The sequence below is a fragment of the Agelaius phoeniceus genome, chromosome 4 (genome assembly GCF_051311805.1).
Source record: "Agelaius phoeniceus isolate bAgePho1 chromosome 4, bAgePho1.hap1, whole genome shotgun sequence".
Lineage (NCBI taxonomy): Eukaryota > Metazoa > Chordata > Aves > Passeriformes > Icteridae > Agelaius > Agelaius phoeniceus.
Genome location: NC_135268.1, coordinates 31,010,491 through 31,026,356, shown reverse-complemented (window position 1 = coordinate 31,026,356; position 15,866 = coordinate 31,010,491). Strand labels below are relative to the sequence as shown.

Sequence of the window (15,866 nt, the reverse complement as noted above, 5' to 3'; positions counted from 1 at the left end):
CAAAGATACACACAGACCTCATGTCTTGGTCTTCTTACCTTTTCTAACCCAAAACATCATCTTGTTCATTCATAGAGTCAAAGCATCACTTCCAGGCATTGAAAGGCAAAAGAAATTAATTTCATGCTTGTGCCTGTTCACACCACAGTCTGGCAGGACTTGAAAAAGAAATCAACAAAGACAGTTCAAAATTGGGAAATGGCATTCAGCATGTAACTGCTCTGGTTTGTGACTCAGAAAGTGAAGTTCAGTGCTAGAGACATTTTTCATTAAGTATTTCATATCTCCCCATAATATATTAAATATGAACAAAGTTCCTAATTGGTTTCCTTTCCCAAAAATATGTAGCAAAATCTATCAAAAACTCCAGCCCTTCTCTTCATATGCTGAGGAGTGCTCTCTAGACAAGCAGAAAGCAAAATGCTCTACTACCTATCTACCTACCTACCTACCTACCTACCTACCTACCTACCTACCTACCTCCCTACCTCCCTCTCAAAAATATTCTGAGGATTTATTTTGTGTGGGGCAGTTTGGGAACAGATGTTTTTCTGCCTTATCTTCACCACTGGCTCTTGTTTTGGCTTACAAATATTTATGTCTTGCTCTGGTGCTGTAGTAATAATGGCTCAAATGACTGGGTTGTGTTGCACATCAATATGTTCTGAAACAAGGGAGAAGGGGGTCGGGGAGGGCAAGCTGGAGGCTACAGGTGCTTACAGGTTTGGAACAGAAAGATTCTTTAAAATTGCCTAATGGGTCTTGTCTTTCAGCCTGAAGTAGCCCCAAAAAGCAAAACTCCCATAAATAGAATAATCAGATGGACTCTGCCAGTCCTTCATGGAAGGTTCTATTATATCTCAATATTTTCCCATGTGTAGACCTAGTATTTTCCAGAGATTCTTATGCAGCAGTAGAAGATCACTAACCATGCTGAGTTTTCTTACTCTTTCTTACGTGCCTTTGCAGTAACCCACAGATTCTCAAGGTTCATGGATAACTCACTGATCCAAACCATTGTTTCTTTCACTGCAGCACCATCAATTCCTCTGCATGCCCAGCCTTAAACCTTTCTTTCTGAATACCTTATGAACAGAGAATACAATTACTTTGCAGGAAAGGGGGGAAAGAATTCAAAATTTGTTACATCAATCAGGTTTAATTCTTCTTAGAATAAAAAAATATATTCTAGTGTTCCCAACTCTGTTGGGCTATCTGGCAATCCTTGTCTTTTTATCTGAAGTCAGATTATTTTCCATCCTCTTTTGAAAGCAGGGGACCCAAAAGAGGATCCAGTCAAAGTCTTATCAATGCTTGCTAGAAGTGAAAGGACATTTTTTATGCCTTCCATTCAGATACCAGAGGGTCTTTTTTAGTGTATTTTCACCAGGAATGCAGTGCATACAGCAGATAAGCAGTCTGTGTGCCAGTCACTCTCCATTTTTTTGAATGTAGGTGCCATGCCCAACCATGTCTGACTGCAGAGATCTAAGATACTCATTTTCTGCAGGTCTTATAAGAAGCAGCAGCCCCAAATAGTTGAGTTCCCTTAACTGGGTTTGTTCCTTGCCTTATCAGGTACCAGTCAGTCCACATGGACAAATAGGGTCAGATTGCCTTAAATATAACCAAGATTCCTGTCCAGCCTCCCTTCTCCCAGGCTGTAGCTGTACCTTCATTCATTCCCTGCCAAGTTCAAATCTTCACACTTTTCACTTGACTTCTGCAGTCTTTGCCTTTGGTCAGTTCTACTGTTTCAAATGTCACTCAAATCCTAATGAAAATAGTAAATGCCAGACCTCTCTGAAACTCTTTCTGGTATCTCTGATAGTACTCTGAACAAAGTAATAGTATCCCTGCCTCAATTTTGTCTCTCTCTTTGTGAAAATACAACCAAGACATTTGCTGTTTCACATGGCTTTTTACTCCGTCATGGAAAAAAATCATATTGGTTAAGGCAGTTTTCCCACAAATCTGTGTTTGCTGCTACTTACCACATTACAAAGGGCTAAAAAGTTCCTTGTGGAAATTGAAGTTAGGCTGATTGATCCATAATTCCCCTATCCCATCATTGTCAAAAAGGAAGGAATTGTATTTGCCATCTGAAACTTGTCTATCTTCCATGGGTTCTCAAAGATAGCAGCAGATGTCTCTGAGACTGTCTTAAAACAACTTGCCTTATGTGATTTTGTTCCCTCATTCTAGCAAAAGCTTGTACTCATTCGTCATTGGCATTAGGACTGTGAGCCTACGCTCACATGGCTGAGGACTGAGACAAAAAGAATTTAAATAGCTGGCCTCAATCAGTGTTTCCTTCCCACTGAGGATAAATGAGGGTTTTTTTGGCCTTCCTCTTGGTGTGGTTTTGTTTTGTTTTGTTATGTTTTTGGTTGGGACTTTTTTACACAATAGTGAAATGGCTCTTGCTAGTTTTATCTTGTGTTGTGCCCTGCCTTTCTGATTTTGTCCCAGTGTGCTCTTTTATACACATCTATTGATCTAGTTTCTACTTTTTGTACAATTCCTTGTGGTTCAGCCAAGTGGGTCTCAGTAATTTACAATCCTTCCTATCTTTCTTTTACACAAGATAGTTTGTGTCTTAAAGAAACTGCCAACTGTCCTGAACTCTTCTTCCCCTCAGAGAATATATACATAAAATCCTCATGGGAAGGAAGTCTAGAGTTTTTAAAGCATTTCTTCTTGAAGCCCACTGATTTTATTCTATGGCTTTTTCCTTTTTTTGAGAATTCTGGGCTCTTATGTCATTGTCACTATAGCTCAAGCTATTTTCCATGTTTCTGTTCTACATGGTCAGTCCTCTTGGTCTAAAGAATCTCATCTCTTAGCCTGTATGCTTTGCCTACAATGACTGGAAAGTTACACTTCCTTACTGTACACAATTAGGGTTACAAAAAGCAAAATTCCACATTTTTCAATTACATTTATGTTGTGACTTTTGTGTAGATGATTTTGGAATAACGTTGTTGTTGTTGTTCTCCTGCTTAAACTCCCTCGGACTTGTAAAAAGCAGGGTTGGCTTTTTAACATCTCCTTTAGGAAAAGTACTTTCTCTTACTGTTGCACACTGCAGGGTAGTCAGGATCTGCTGTGTTTAAAGGAGATGTATTGCATTTCAAAGACCAGTGGCTCAGAGGCTCTTTTCAAACCATGTCCCTCAAGAGCCCACATGTCTTGAACAGAAAATTGCACTGACCATGAAGCACCTGCTGTGGTATCAAACATGGCCATCTCTACTGAGTTCTTACTTTGTACTGCAGTTTCTGAATATATATAGTATCTAACCTTGCATTTAGTGAATTAAATGCTTAATAGCCTTCTTTGTAAGGTCCTAATGTAATTGTTTGTAATAGATTGACCTTTCTTGTAGTTTGATGGTATCCATGTGGTGAGTGGATCTCTTGACACTTCCATCCGAGTTTGGGATGTGGAGACAGGCAACTGCATTCACACTCTGACAGGCCACCAGTCACTCACAAGCGGAATGGAACTCAAGGACAATATACTTGTGTCTGGGAATGCTGATTCTACAGTCAAAATCTGGGACATTAAAACAGGACAATGTTTACAGACATTGCAAGGTAAGTTTAAACTACCTTCATGTCAATCAAGCAGCCTACAGTGATCTGTACTGCAAATTTTACATTAAAAAACTTTAAAATAATTACGTACAAAGAAACAAGCACTGACCACTTAAAACTTAAATATTTTTCTGATGACAGCTGTATGATCTTTTTCTGAACTAGAAGAACAAAATGTATTTAATCTAATCTATTCAAATCACTTGCCTATTATGAAAGGCAGATGGTCTGGACTGATAGCAATTTGCTATGGGTATATTAGCCTAATAAGCCACAGAAATACGTAGGAAATTACATCTCAAAATAGACAGTCTATGTATTTATTTAGGGGTCACTTGAATGTTTCAAAGCCTACAGTTTAATTGGATCACGAGGCAGAGTACAGTCTGTTGCAATAAATCAAGAGATGCAAGTGGAAGATGTTTTCTTTATTTCAGTAAAAAGAAAGATTTTTTTTCTCCATGTTGACAGTTACCACTTAGGCATCATGCACACAAACACAGGCTTTTGTTTCTCCCCACAAAAAAGGTCTTATATCATTTTCATATATCATATGCAGCAGTGCTGGCTGGAGCAGAAAATTAAATTTCCCTGTAAAGCAAACTCTGCTGCTTTAACATATATATTTATATGTCAGCATATAACTGTCAGTATTTACTGATGGAGTAATCTCATAATAACACATCAAAGGATCTTGGAGACAAAGTCTTACAGCAGTCACCTCATTGAGGATGGTTAAGTTCATGTTCATGGATGTCCAGTTTGCCCAGCTGCCAACATACAGCACAACAAGATCACTGAAACAAAGAAGAAGATACTGGGGAATTTTTTTATATCTGCTCTCACTTTTTGAAAGCATGGCAAGGCTTCTGCACCTTTTAATACACAAACCCAGGAGTTAAAGCAGATAGTTCTCTAATAGTTCTAATAGGTGGAAAGAGCTGGATGCAAATAGCGAGGTGTTTATTCCAGATGCAGCACTGCCTGACATTGCTTTCTAATTAATTACAAACAGAGATGTTTTTGTTTACTCTTATAGGTCCCAACAAGCATCAGAGTGCTGTGACCTGTTTACAGTTCAACAAGAACTTTGTAATTACCAGCTCAGATGATGGGACTGTAAAACTTTGGGACTTGAAAACGGGTGAATTTATCCGAAATCTAGTCACATTGGAGAGCGGGGGAAGCGGAGGCGTCGTGTGGCGAATCAGAGCTTCCAACACAAAGCTGGTGTGTGCAGTCGGGAGCCGCAATGGGACTGAGGAAACAAAGCTGCTGGTGTTGGACTTTGACGTCGATATGAAGTGAAGGGCAGAAAGATGAATTTGTCCAAACGTGTAGACGATGTTCTCCTTTCCCTCCCCCCTGAAAAAAAAAGAAAAAAGAAAAAAAAGAAAAAGGAAAAAAATCCCTTGTCCTTGGTGGTGCAGGATGTTGCCTTGGGGCAACAGATCCTAAAGACCTACAGACTACGAAGGAGAAGACAAAGATGACAAACTATAACTGACAAGAGAGGCTTTTGCTGTCTCGTCACATAAAAAGGCTACACTTTTGACCGGGGCAGCTTTGCAAAAATCCAACTTTAGAAATGAAACCAGGTGCAATTAATTTCTTTACTTTCCTCCAAATGCTCCCTGAGCAATTTGGAGTGGAAAAAAAAAAAAAAAGTTACAGTTCTTGTTAACAGGTTATTTTACCACAAAGATCTTGAACCGAGCTGCACAGGCGAGCCTGCTCGTGCACCCTGGGTCACCGTGGGTCCCAGCAGCCCCTCCGAGCAACGCGCTGTCCCCAGCCCCGCTCCGAGCAGGGGGTTGGACCGGACTCCCTCCAAGGTCCCTTCCAACCTCCACGAGCAGTCACTGGTTGACTTTCAAAAACTAGAGAGCATCTGCAATGAGAAAAAACAAACAAAAACAAAGAGTCCATTCCTGGTGTGGAAAAGCTAAAATATTACTGTGAATTGTTTTGTACAGTTTTATCAGAGCTTTTTCTTTTTTTTCTTTATTCCTCTTTTTTTTTTTTTTTTGCCAACCATTGCCAATGTCAATCACAGTATTAGCCTCTGTTTAATCTATTTACTGTTGCTTCCATCTACACTCTTCAATGCATAAGTTGCTCTGAGGTGGCAAGTTGTCCTGGATTTTGAGAGTCCTCTGATGGATTTAATTCGCAATGCTGGTGCTAGAAGTAGGTCTTCAATTACGGGATTGTTGTCCCACCCCTGTACTGTATTCCCAGTGGCCAAACTTATTTATGCTGCTAAATGAAAGAAAGAAAAGCAAATTATTTTTTTTTATTTTTTTTTCTGCTGTGACGTTTTAGTCCCAGACTGAATTCCAAATTTGCTCTAGTTTGGTTACAGAAAAAGACTTTTTGCCACTGAAACTTGAGCCAACTGTGCCTCTAAGAGGCTGAGAGTGGAAGAGTTTCAGACAATTAAGAGTGAAGTTTGCCTGCAAATAAAGAATTGAGTGTGTGTGCAAAGCTTATTTTCTTTTTTCTGGGCAAAAATTAAAACACATTCCTTGGAACAAAGCTATTGCAGCCTGTTCTGTGGGGAAATTTTTCTTTGTGAGGGCTGTGGTGAATGGAATGAACATACATTAAAAAAAAAACTGACAAAATTTTTTAAAAATATTATAAAATACAAAAATTAAAATAAAGTTGCTGGTCAGTCTTAGTGTTTTACAGTATTTGAGAAAAAACAACTGTTACAGTTATTGCTGGGAGGAACTGACAGAGCAAAAACTTAAGTTTTTGTAAAGATGTCACATGCAAACAAAATGAGAAAAGAAAGAGTCAAATGGTTTGCCTCATTCTCCAAGAGCCACAACTCAAGCTGAACTGTGAAAGTGGTTTAACACTGTATCCTAGGCGATCTTTTTTCCTCCTTTTTTTTTTGTTTTTGTTTTATTTATAGTCTGATTTAAAACAATCAGATTCCAGTTGGTTAATTTTAGTTATGTAACAACCTGACATGATGGAGGAAAACAACCTTTAAAGGGATTGTGTCTATGGTTTGATTCACTTAGAAATTTTATTTTCTTATAACTTAAGTGCAATAAAATGTGTTTTTTCATGTTAGTATGTCTTTTTTTTTACATTTTTTTGTTTTCTAGTTGTTAATTTATTATTATGTATCATGTGAGGGGTAAAGCAGGTCGAGTTGCTCATCTTACGGGTAGATGCTAAAATATGTCTTGGGACTTTTTCTATAACCCTTCCACAAACAGGTGTGTGAGTGTCCTCTCCTTCAGTTGCCATGTAGGATTTGTCACGTGGGTCTGGACAAACATGGGGGAAAAACATTTGCTCCTTCTCACAAGGAACGTGTCAGGACCTTGCTCTCGGGGGGAGGCAGCTATAAAAAGCTGCCAAAGTACGTAAAACTTCTTCCGATAGCATCTTGTTACTGCATCTTAAATTGAAACCTGATGGTTATTATTTATGGATTTTAATCAGTTGATTGCAGTTGACAGCAAAGAATAAATCCATAAATACAACCAAAATCAAAGTTAGGATTGTAGGAGAGCCTGAAATAAGGCTTCAGAACAAATATTAAAATAACATCATTCCACATCAGTCCAACAGCAGTTTTATCAGGGCCTGAAAACAAGGTAAGTAATCATCTCTCAGAAACTTAGCACTTGAGTGTCAGGTTCTGTCTCAAATCTCCTTGACCAAAATCGTTGTTTTCTTCTGCATAAGCTTTTCTTTCAGGGCATAGCATTTGCTTGTTTGTGACAGTTTTCCCCTGTAGAAAGCTGTCATTAAAAAAAAAAAAACCAAAACAAAACAGTTGAAGAGAAAATGCATGGATGGAAAGGAAAAATATTTATATACTTATACATCTATGACTATGTGCAAACAAAATTTAATTCCAATCCCTACATTATGCAAAACACGCAATGGTGAAGGATCATGCTTCCATCTGGCCTCTAGAGATTAAAAAGCCATCCGAATTGACTGAGCAGCTCCAAATTGCAAAAATCTGTTCCTTGGGTTGGTGCTTAAGGAAAAAAAGCTTGCAGCAAGCACTGACAATATAAAAGCTGTGATTGCCTATTATTTATGTAAAAAACAAAGAGTTAATCCTGTCCTAGAATGGCAGTGAAAGACTGCCAGGACATTGCATGGTTCTGCTGAGAGTGCAGGCCAGGACGCTGAGCCCCCCGATGGCAGAAGGTGCCCCAGTGTGGGCTGAAGCACTGGTGAGAGGGAATGGAAATAGAAGGGTAGAAACATGAATATTTAATGCAATGAGCAGAGCAATAGCTTTTAAGATTATGTAATTTTCTTCCATGATTTGTAGAAATTGCAACAACATGTTTTCAGAGAGGGAAGGCACCGGCCTGATGGAGCAGGAGGATGAGAGGTTTCTGAGTAATGTTGTGCTGGAGGGCAGGAATTCAAATCTGGGTGGAAGAGTGAGCTGACAGAAGAGGGAAACTAACAAATCCAGGTGTACAAGTCAGTTCAAGTACATTTTAGGCAGCCAATATGGCCAGGAGGAAAATGTGCTTAACCAAAATTGAGACGTTTTCCTGTTGACAGTGTAGGTCCAGCAGTATCTAAATGTTCAAATTAATACAGAAAAACTTGAACTTGTTAAGCAAATCATGTTTTCAGATTCCTTCATCACAGATTTAGGTTCAAATAAACTATTGGCTGCAAGGCCAAGATATGTCAAGACTGTCACCTTAAATACAAAAAACAACACAATACCTAAACATATTTTTAGAAAAGCTTTTCCCATTCAATAAAACAACTTTACAAAGTTAATTGTGTTAGTGCTTTAAGGACTTCTAATTTTGTGAAGTCTGTTTAGGTTTGTAGGAGTTGCTTATGAGCTATCTGAACAACACAGCTCAACAAGCAGAAATTTTGTGATTTAAGTGACAGAACTTCAAAGATGGCCCTGTAGTAAACACATCACATGTAGGAAACTGAGCAGTTTCTCTTTACACCCCCCCTTTTGTTGATGTACTTACCATAATATAGCTCACAATATGAACTCTTCTTCTTTGGCAGCACATGCTCCAAGTAGACTGCTGAGGAGACATCTTCCTTCCATGTAATTAGATTTTGATTTTAAGGTGGGTGGAGTGTTTGGGGCTTTTTTAAAATAAAAACATTTAAGAATACTTGTATAAGACTATAACATCTTTATGCTCTCAATACACAGGCACTTCTTGAATCCAGTGGCTTAGTCATCATGGGCTATGTCAAAATACTGCAGCTATCCAAGGGAGATAACTGCAGTGGTGTTACTGGCATTTCTGCTCTCTTCTTTTCATGCTGATTCCCCATTTTCTTTTAGTTTTAGTCCTAGAAAGAGCTTCCTTATTTTCTCCTGTATGCAAAACCACATCAACAACATTAAGGTGGTTTATTTATGTTATAATTTTTAATGGGCCTTGATCCAACAGTAAGTCAGAACTAGTATTGCCACTTCCTCCAAGAGCCTGTTCCTGTGGTCTCAGTTTACTTATTCAAGAGATAGGACCAGACATTTAACAGCTGTGTCTACAACAATTTTTAGTTCAGATCAGTAGCTTTCCCAATAGAGCACAGTGCTGCCTTGGAGACCACTAACAGGATTCCTTCTGGGTGTAACTAAATCTGGAGTAGCTCTCCAAGAGCACACTCCAGGCACTCAAGCTGCTGGAGGAACATGTGGGACCAAACCAGAACTAGTCCAACACCTCAGGAATACATTCATGTGGACATGAGGTCTTCAGCACCAGCATTTTGTAATTGGCATTACAATTCTGCTGCTACTGCACAGCACTAATTGCTGGTGTGTACATAACCATCAACAGATCCTCTCCCACAGCACCCAGCTCCTCACTCATAATCAGAACCAGCTCCCATCCCAACAGGATCCACCTGATACCACTTACAAGAGTTTGCTCAAAAAGCTCAGATGCCTTAAACTCTTTCAGCATTCCAATGGAGAGGTTCTTCTGATCAGCTTATGGAACACAGTAAAAAGAAATGTAAATCTCTTACAATCAGTCTGGTCAAAATCTACCAGTGAATCAACACCTGATCACTCATAGAAAGAAACAGTGAAGTTGTACAATTGTACAGAAGAGGCAAATAATTATCATAGTAATAATACTAAAGAAAAACTTGCCAGTAGTAACCTTCGGTCACTCTGACAAGTGGTTTATTACTTAAAGGGTAATATTCAAGCTATACCAACCACTGAATCCTTAATGAAAGTGGGAATAATACATTCTTTCCATGTCCTGCCATTCTATCCTTGATCCCTGTCACTGTGCAAAGATACACATGCTGTGGAATGATGTTTAGCATTTTATGATGATACATGATGTTTATGATTATACACGAAGTATATGATCTATATGATATACACCAGGATTTTCAAACTTCATCTAAAAATGGCATATACAATTTTTAAAGCACCTCTCTTCAAGCATTAGTACAGGTTTACAAATACAACAGATGTTTTTACATAAAAGCTCTTCCAGATTTTTTTCCGAGATAGAGAGTCTGACAAACAGGTTGTCACCAAAAAGTCAGCAGCCAGTCCAGGCTCTTGCTCCCTGTTCAAGCTGCCCTCTGGCCCAGGAGCTGCAGTGGTGCTTCAGGCCAAGGAAATGGTGCATTGTGCTACCAGGAGCATGAGCTGCTGAGGGGAAATACTGCAGCACTCTGTGAGACTGCGGTTGCCTAAGAACCAATGGCTTTATGCCCATGTACACTGCATTGCTCTAGCCCAGCTGGGACAGGAGAGTCCTATAAAATCATAACTGAGCTAGGCTAGAATCTCCCCAAGAACTAGAGATGGCAGAAATCATTAATCAGAGCAGCTGCCAATTCAGCAGTGGTTCTAAATTACAGACTGAGACTTGGCCAAAGTCATCCTTCAGTTCTCCTTTGTCCTCACCTCTGCCTCACTTAGATACAGCCTCAACTCCCTGATCCCCACTGACAAGCTGATCTTGTCCAAACTTCTGTAGTAGCAATACCTTTGGTGAAAGATAAGCTGAGCTTTTTGTCCTCTGTGCTGCTGGAATCTACCTTGTACATTTTGCCACTTAATGCACAGGGACAGCACAGCCTCGAGTCTAACACTGAATGCTCCAAGGTGTAGTGCATGGAGATGAGAGGACATCATTCATCCCAGACTGAAAGATTCATCATCAATATCACTAAAATGATCCCCAGCCTGAGTCTAGACTAAAAAAAGTGTTCTAAACTTGGTTCAATTAGGTAAATTTCAAGTTGATCTCAACTCCTTAGTTTTCCAGTCATGCCTGAAAAAATAGGCACGTCCTAAGAAGCTTTATGGTTAAAGCAGAATCCTAAGTGTTGTCTCCTGGAAGCTGGGAGAGGTCATGGTCTAAGGACAGTGAAAAAACATGTAAGGCCAATGTAAGCTGGATCAGAAGTGACCTATGGAATTCAGAGAAGGGCAGATGACAACAAATTGGGGCTTTTGGGGGGCAGGGTGGGGTGGGGAGGCCTTCCAAGAGATCATAGTTTTACATCCTACAGTGGCTACTGTGGGATATTTCATCACTGTCATCAACAAAGCAGAGGAGTCAGATTTTTAATGAAGCCGTTAGCTGGGCTGCCCTGTAATTGAGGATACAACCAACCCTGTTAGCTCTGGCTCACCTGAACTGCTCTTACCTGGGGCAGATTGTTTGATGGGAAGATGAATGAAATGCCCCCAGACCTCCTCCTTGTGTCTGGTTCCTCATGTCTGAGACGCAGGTTTCGCAGGCTGCTTGCAGTGCATTATTTGAGAGTGCTTTGTTCTTTTAATTTAAAACAGGAAACGTGGAATGTAGAAGATCCAAAAACTTCAAAGGCAGTTTCCATTGCCAAAGGAGTCACATTTAAACTCAAGTTCATTCTCTAGATTAAATATTCAAACCTGACAGTGTGAGAAGATGCTCACACCTTCAAGAGGATTGATGACTTCTAAGGCACAGAAGGATTCAGACTATGCTGTAAAGATCAGTGTGGTAAACTGAGCAGTACCACTCTTCCTAAACTGGAGTTTTATTTTGAGTTCCTCAGTTCGAAATGAATTTCTAACAGTACCACAGCTTTACAGATATACAAAGATTATAAAGCTTGTTTCCTTTACCCTGATATACAGAAAATCTGAGTACTGCATTCCCCTCTCTTTTCAAACTCCATTTTCTTTTCAGTTTCCTGATATGTTTCAGAGCTGATTCTAAATGTTCACATTATCGTTTGGAACAAGAAAGAGCTCAAAAGCTGTGGACTAGATAGGGCTCAAAAAATGTTCCTTCAGACAGTTTGCTGCTTTTTGTCTGCTTTGGTGTTCCTCCTGTCAGTTCTCAGTAGACAGAAATGAATGTTTCAATTAACTAACATCCACATTTTCCCAAATAAACAAGTTTTATATTTTTCTGTTGGTGTTTCTATTGCCCACTTAGCACACACTTTAGGTATGCACTGGATGGTCTTTACCATTCTGCTGACTACTGCAACAATTCAAGTGCTCAAATTTCATGCAAAACAACACAATAACAAGATGTTCCTTGTGTCCATCCTTCAGTCTCACAAGCAGTTTTAGATTTCAAGCCCAGAAACTGGTATGTGTAGATTTACCTGCTTATGGGCAGTCATTTCTGAGCAGAATCAGCTCTTGAGGCCTCACTGTTTATCACTGTTGGCCATATGGCACAATAGGGACAACCTGGGGCAGAGGAGGAGGAATGCTTTGTGTGAGATACCACTAATGTGTTCATCTTGTAAATGGGATATGGCTCCACTAAGCACATAAGTCTCCAATTTGATTTGAAAAATTCAACACTTCAGCCTAAATTTAAAAAGGCTCAAACTACATATTCATTTCTATATATACACATTCTCATCTTGGAATACTTAGAGCTTTACATATTTAAAAGAAGACTTGACAACGACATAATTTTTCTGTTTTCCTCTATTTACGCTTCTTATTTTCTCTTTTCTTTGACACTCACACTTCAATTTCCTTATGTTTCCTTTCCTCCTTTGTCCTGTTCCCTATGTTTTTCTTTTCATGTTTTACCATTCATGTCCCTATTTTCCAGATTTTTTATCTTCCTCCTCTTTCTCCATTTGTGAATATCTCTGCTTTGAACTGTCAGAGCCAGCTTTCCTCTCTTCCCTTATTCCAAGATCTGAGTTGGCGAGCTGGAGTCTTTTTCACACCCTCTGTACATACAAGATATACAGGAGATACATAAGCCAGATAAGAAGCAAATATAGAGCACTCAGAAAAATTCTTTTTTTTCCTGCATCTAATGTTTGTCTATCCACAGTCCACAAATAACTCAAATGGTTCAACAGCAATAGGATCATGCCCTCTTACACACAGACTGGTCTACCACCAATTTCACAAATGGCTGAGCAACAAGCATTGTCTAATTCAATACTCATCAAGCATTCCTTCTTCTACTTTCTGACAAAATATAACATTTTATTTAAAAACTATGTTTTCTTGTTCCTAAGGAAATCTAGTATGTAAAGGTAATTTTGAAAACACTCCTCATTATGAAGCATAGGTAATACATGATTTTCTAAATCTGTGCAGTGTTTGGAAGTTACTTTTGTTAACAAACTTTTAGAAGATTCACCTTTGGACAGAAATTGATCATCCTGACAGATACCCATTTTAAAAAGCCCTTTTATAAAGCTCTGTGTAGTAAACAAGAATTTGAGGCTGCAAATGAACCTATAGTCCAAACTCCACAGTAATGGCTGATATTCCTTCCAGTACTACCAACACAGCACAGCTGGGATAGCACGGTCTGTCAGGGGATGTTAGGAATAATATAGAAGCCATGTCTAAAACAATCTAGTGCACATTTCTCACTAATTCTTTATATGCACTGACAGCATAAGCAATAAAAGCTCTGGAGCCAGCATAGGATGTGACTGTGGACCAGGTACACTATCCTGGTGCTGCTGAGATTTTACTGTCCTAGTGATACAATATATCCCACTGGAAAAAGCCCCAGACATCCAGCACTCATCTGAGATTTGGCTTCTGCATTGTCTTAACCCAACAAAACTCAAAAGGATAAGCAGCTGTTAAGAAGGACACAGTGCCCAGAGCAACAAAGTCACAAATAAGACATCCTCATCTTTGCAGAACAAAAAACAGCAAAACCAACCAAACAAAACCCATGCAACAACAACAACAAGCCAAACCAACAAAACTCAAACCCAAATCCCTGAATCTTTTATCCCCTTGTTTCATTTTGTCTTAATGATAGAGTTAACAATTGTAGGTAACCTCCTCTCCCTGTAAATGTATTCCCACTCAATGCACAGCCCAAACTATGTATACCATACTCACAGATTGTATGGCTGCATTTACTCAGTGAGAAAGATAAATACTATTTGCTACACAAGATGTTTGTTTTTTTATTATTGCTTGTTCTATCCAAGCATTTTGCTCTTGTGTGTTGTTTTACAAACACAGCAGAACCGCAACCACTGTACTTCCCCCATGGCTTGAACCAGGCTGACAATGGATGAGTGTTCCTGCTAATCCTTTCCAGGCTGAAGGATCACTGGATCAGAAAAAATAAGTTAGAATTAGACAGAGGTTCAAAGTTCAAAAAGCAGGACACGTGACAAGCATTGTATCTCGAATGCCTGAGGTGCAGAAGCCTTTCCCACTGACAACCAGACAAATACCTTGCACAGCTAACAGGAGCCACCACATAGCAGACAAAGGCAGCTAAACCCGACAGGAAAGGGTGCAGAAGCTCTCCCATAGATATAATGAGTGCACCAGAGAAGAAAAAAACCTTGAGTCTAATAGCAGCATATTCTGATTTGCTCTTGGAAAATCCAAAAATCCACGACACCCCCGTTGTGCAATCTGATTTATCAGACAGCACAATGCAGACAAAATTGTTTTGACAGCAAGACAAGAGTTCCTTTAATCTTTGACTTTCCAGACAAATTACCTCTAATTAGTACCTGAGTCCAGTTATTTATGCACACAAACCAGAGCTTAAATCTTCTGCATCACAGAAGCACCCTGTTTCCAAACACCTGGCCAGCAGGAGCACCCATAAATGTTCCTTCAGCCACCAACCTTTCCCTCCAGGCTGGCCACAGCCACCACACACCCAACAGAGCCTCTATAAAAGGATCTCGATCTCTCTCTCCCCCTAGCTATTCTCTAAAAATTCAGGATTTTCCCATAAAGATTCTTCTTCCTACCACTTTGGCTTTTGGTAGAAGCAGTAAAGGTGAAACAAAACACACTGCTTCACAGGCAATGAGTAGCTATGTGATAAACAGGAAGAAATTACTCTAGTCATAAAACAAATGAAGTGACAGTAGTAATATCTCATGCTAAACCAAAATTTACCTTGCCTACATTTTAGGACACTTCTCCTGTACTTGGTAAGAGGGTGGAGACAACTAACCGTGAAGTTCATGCAGTATTTTTTCCTTTCCAGGAAGGATGGCTATTTCAACCTGCTCTTCTTACAAAACGTGGAAAACCTATTTTCAGTCTAACCCTTGTCTCTCTGCCAGCTAAGGATGTAAATTTTGCACTAATCTTGGAAAGCAACATGGTTTTCTGAGAGCCATTCCTATTTGGAAGCCTCCTGTGGGATGTGGCGCATCCTCTGACGTCTGTGTTTGGTAGCAAGAGCATCCCACTGCCTGGGTTTCCATCTCACATCCTCTTAGGCATTCTCCAGCATCCCAGTGTGCATTGAGCAGTGAGAAATTGAGAGTTCAAGCAAATAATATGGAGGAATGGATAATAAGCCCCTAGGAATGCATCCAGCTACAGTTATACTCCATGAAGGTTAGAGGCCCAGTTCTTCCTCATTTAAATCTGATGTTGAAGGAATTCATAGTGCTTTATCCAAGCTACTAATTTGCAATTTTACTGCAAACAATTTACAATCAAATGAAGTGAAAGCTAGAAGCAAAGAGTACATTAATGACCTAATTTTCCCTTTGCATTTCTCTTCATTTTATCTTTCAGTGAAGACCAATCTTAAAAAATTGGATAATTGGCCAGTAAATAAATACAAACTTTCTCTTTTAATTATTACTGCACAAAAGCTGAACTGTTGGTAAGAACTGCAGTGTTGTCTTCTGCTGAGGACAGCCCTGTATGACCAAACTCCTGCAACAGAAATTGGGATAACAACATCATTTTTTCAGACTGTAAATTCATACTCTAACAAGCTAGGACAAAAATGCATCACAGTGTCTGGATAAAAAATGTAG

General features: G+C 39.4%; 1 protein-coding gene across 2 annotated transcripts in view; it reads left to right on the top strand.

Moving 5' to 3' along the window:
- FBXW7 (F-box and WD repeat domain containing 7) overlaps positions 1-6,686 on the top strand; it is a 177,041-nt gene extending 170,355 nt beyond the window's left edge. For both annotated transcript variants that reach the window (XM_054633742.2, XM_054633743.2), the window contains 2 exons: positions 3,389-3,599; positions 4,639-6,686. In XM_054633742.2, the coding sequence (XP_054489717.1) occupies positions 3,389-3,599; positions 4,639-4,907 (480 nt within the window). In that variant the 3' untranslated portion in view covers positions 4,908-6,686. The remainder of the gene's footprint in view (positions 1-3,388; positions 3,600-4,638) is intronic.
- Positions 6,687-15,866: the final 9,180 nt, after the last annotated feature.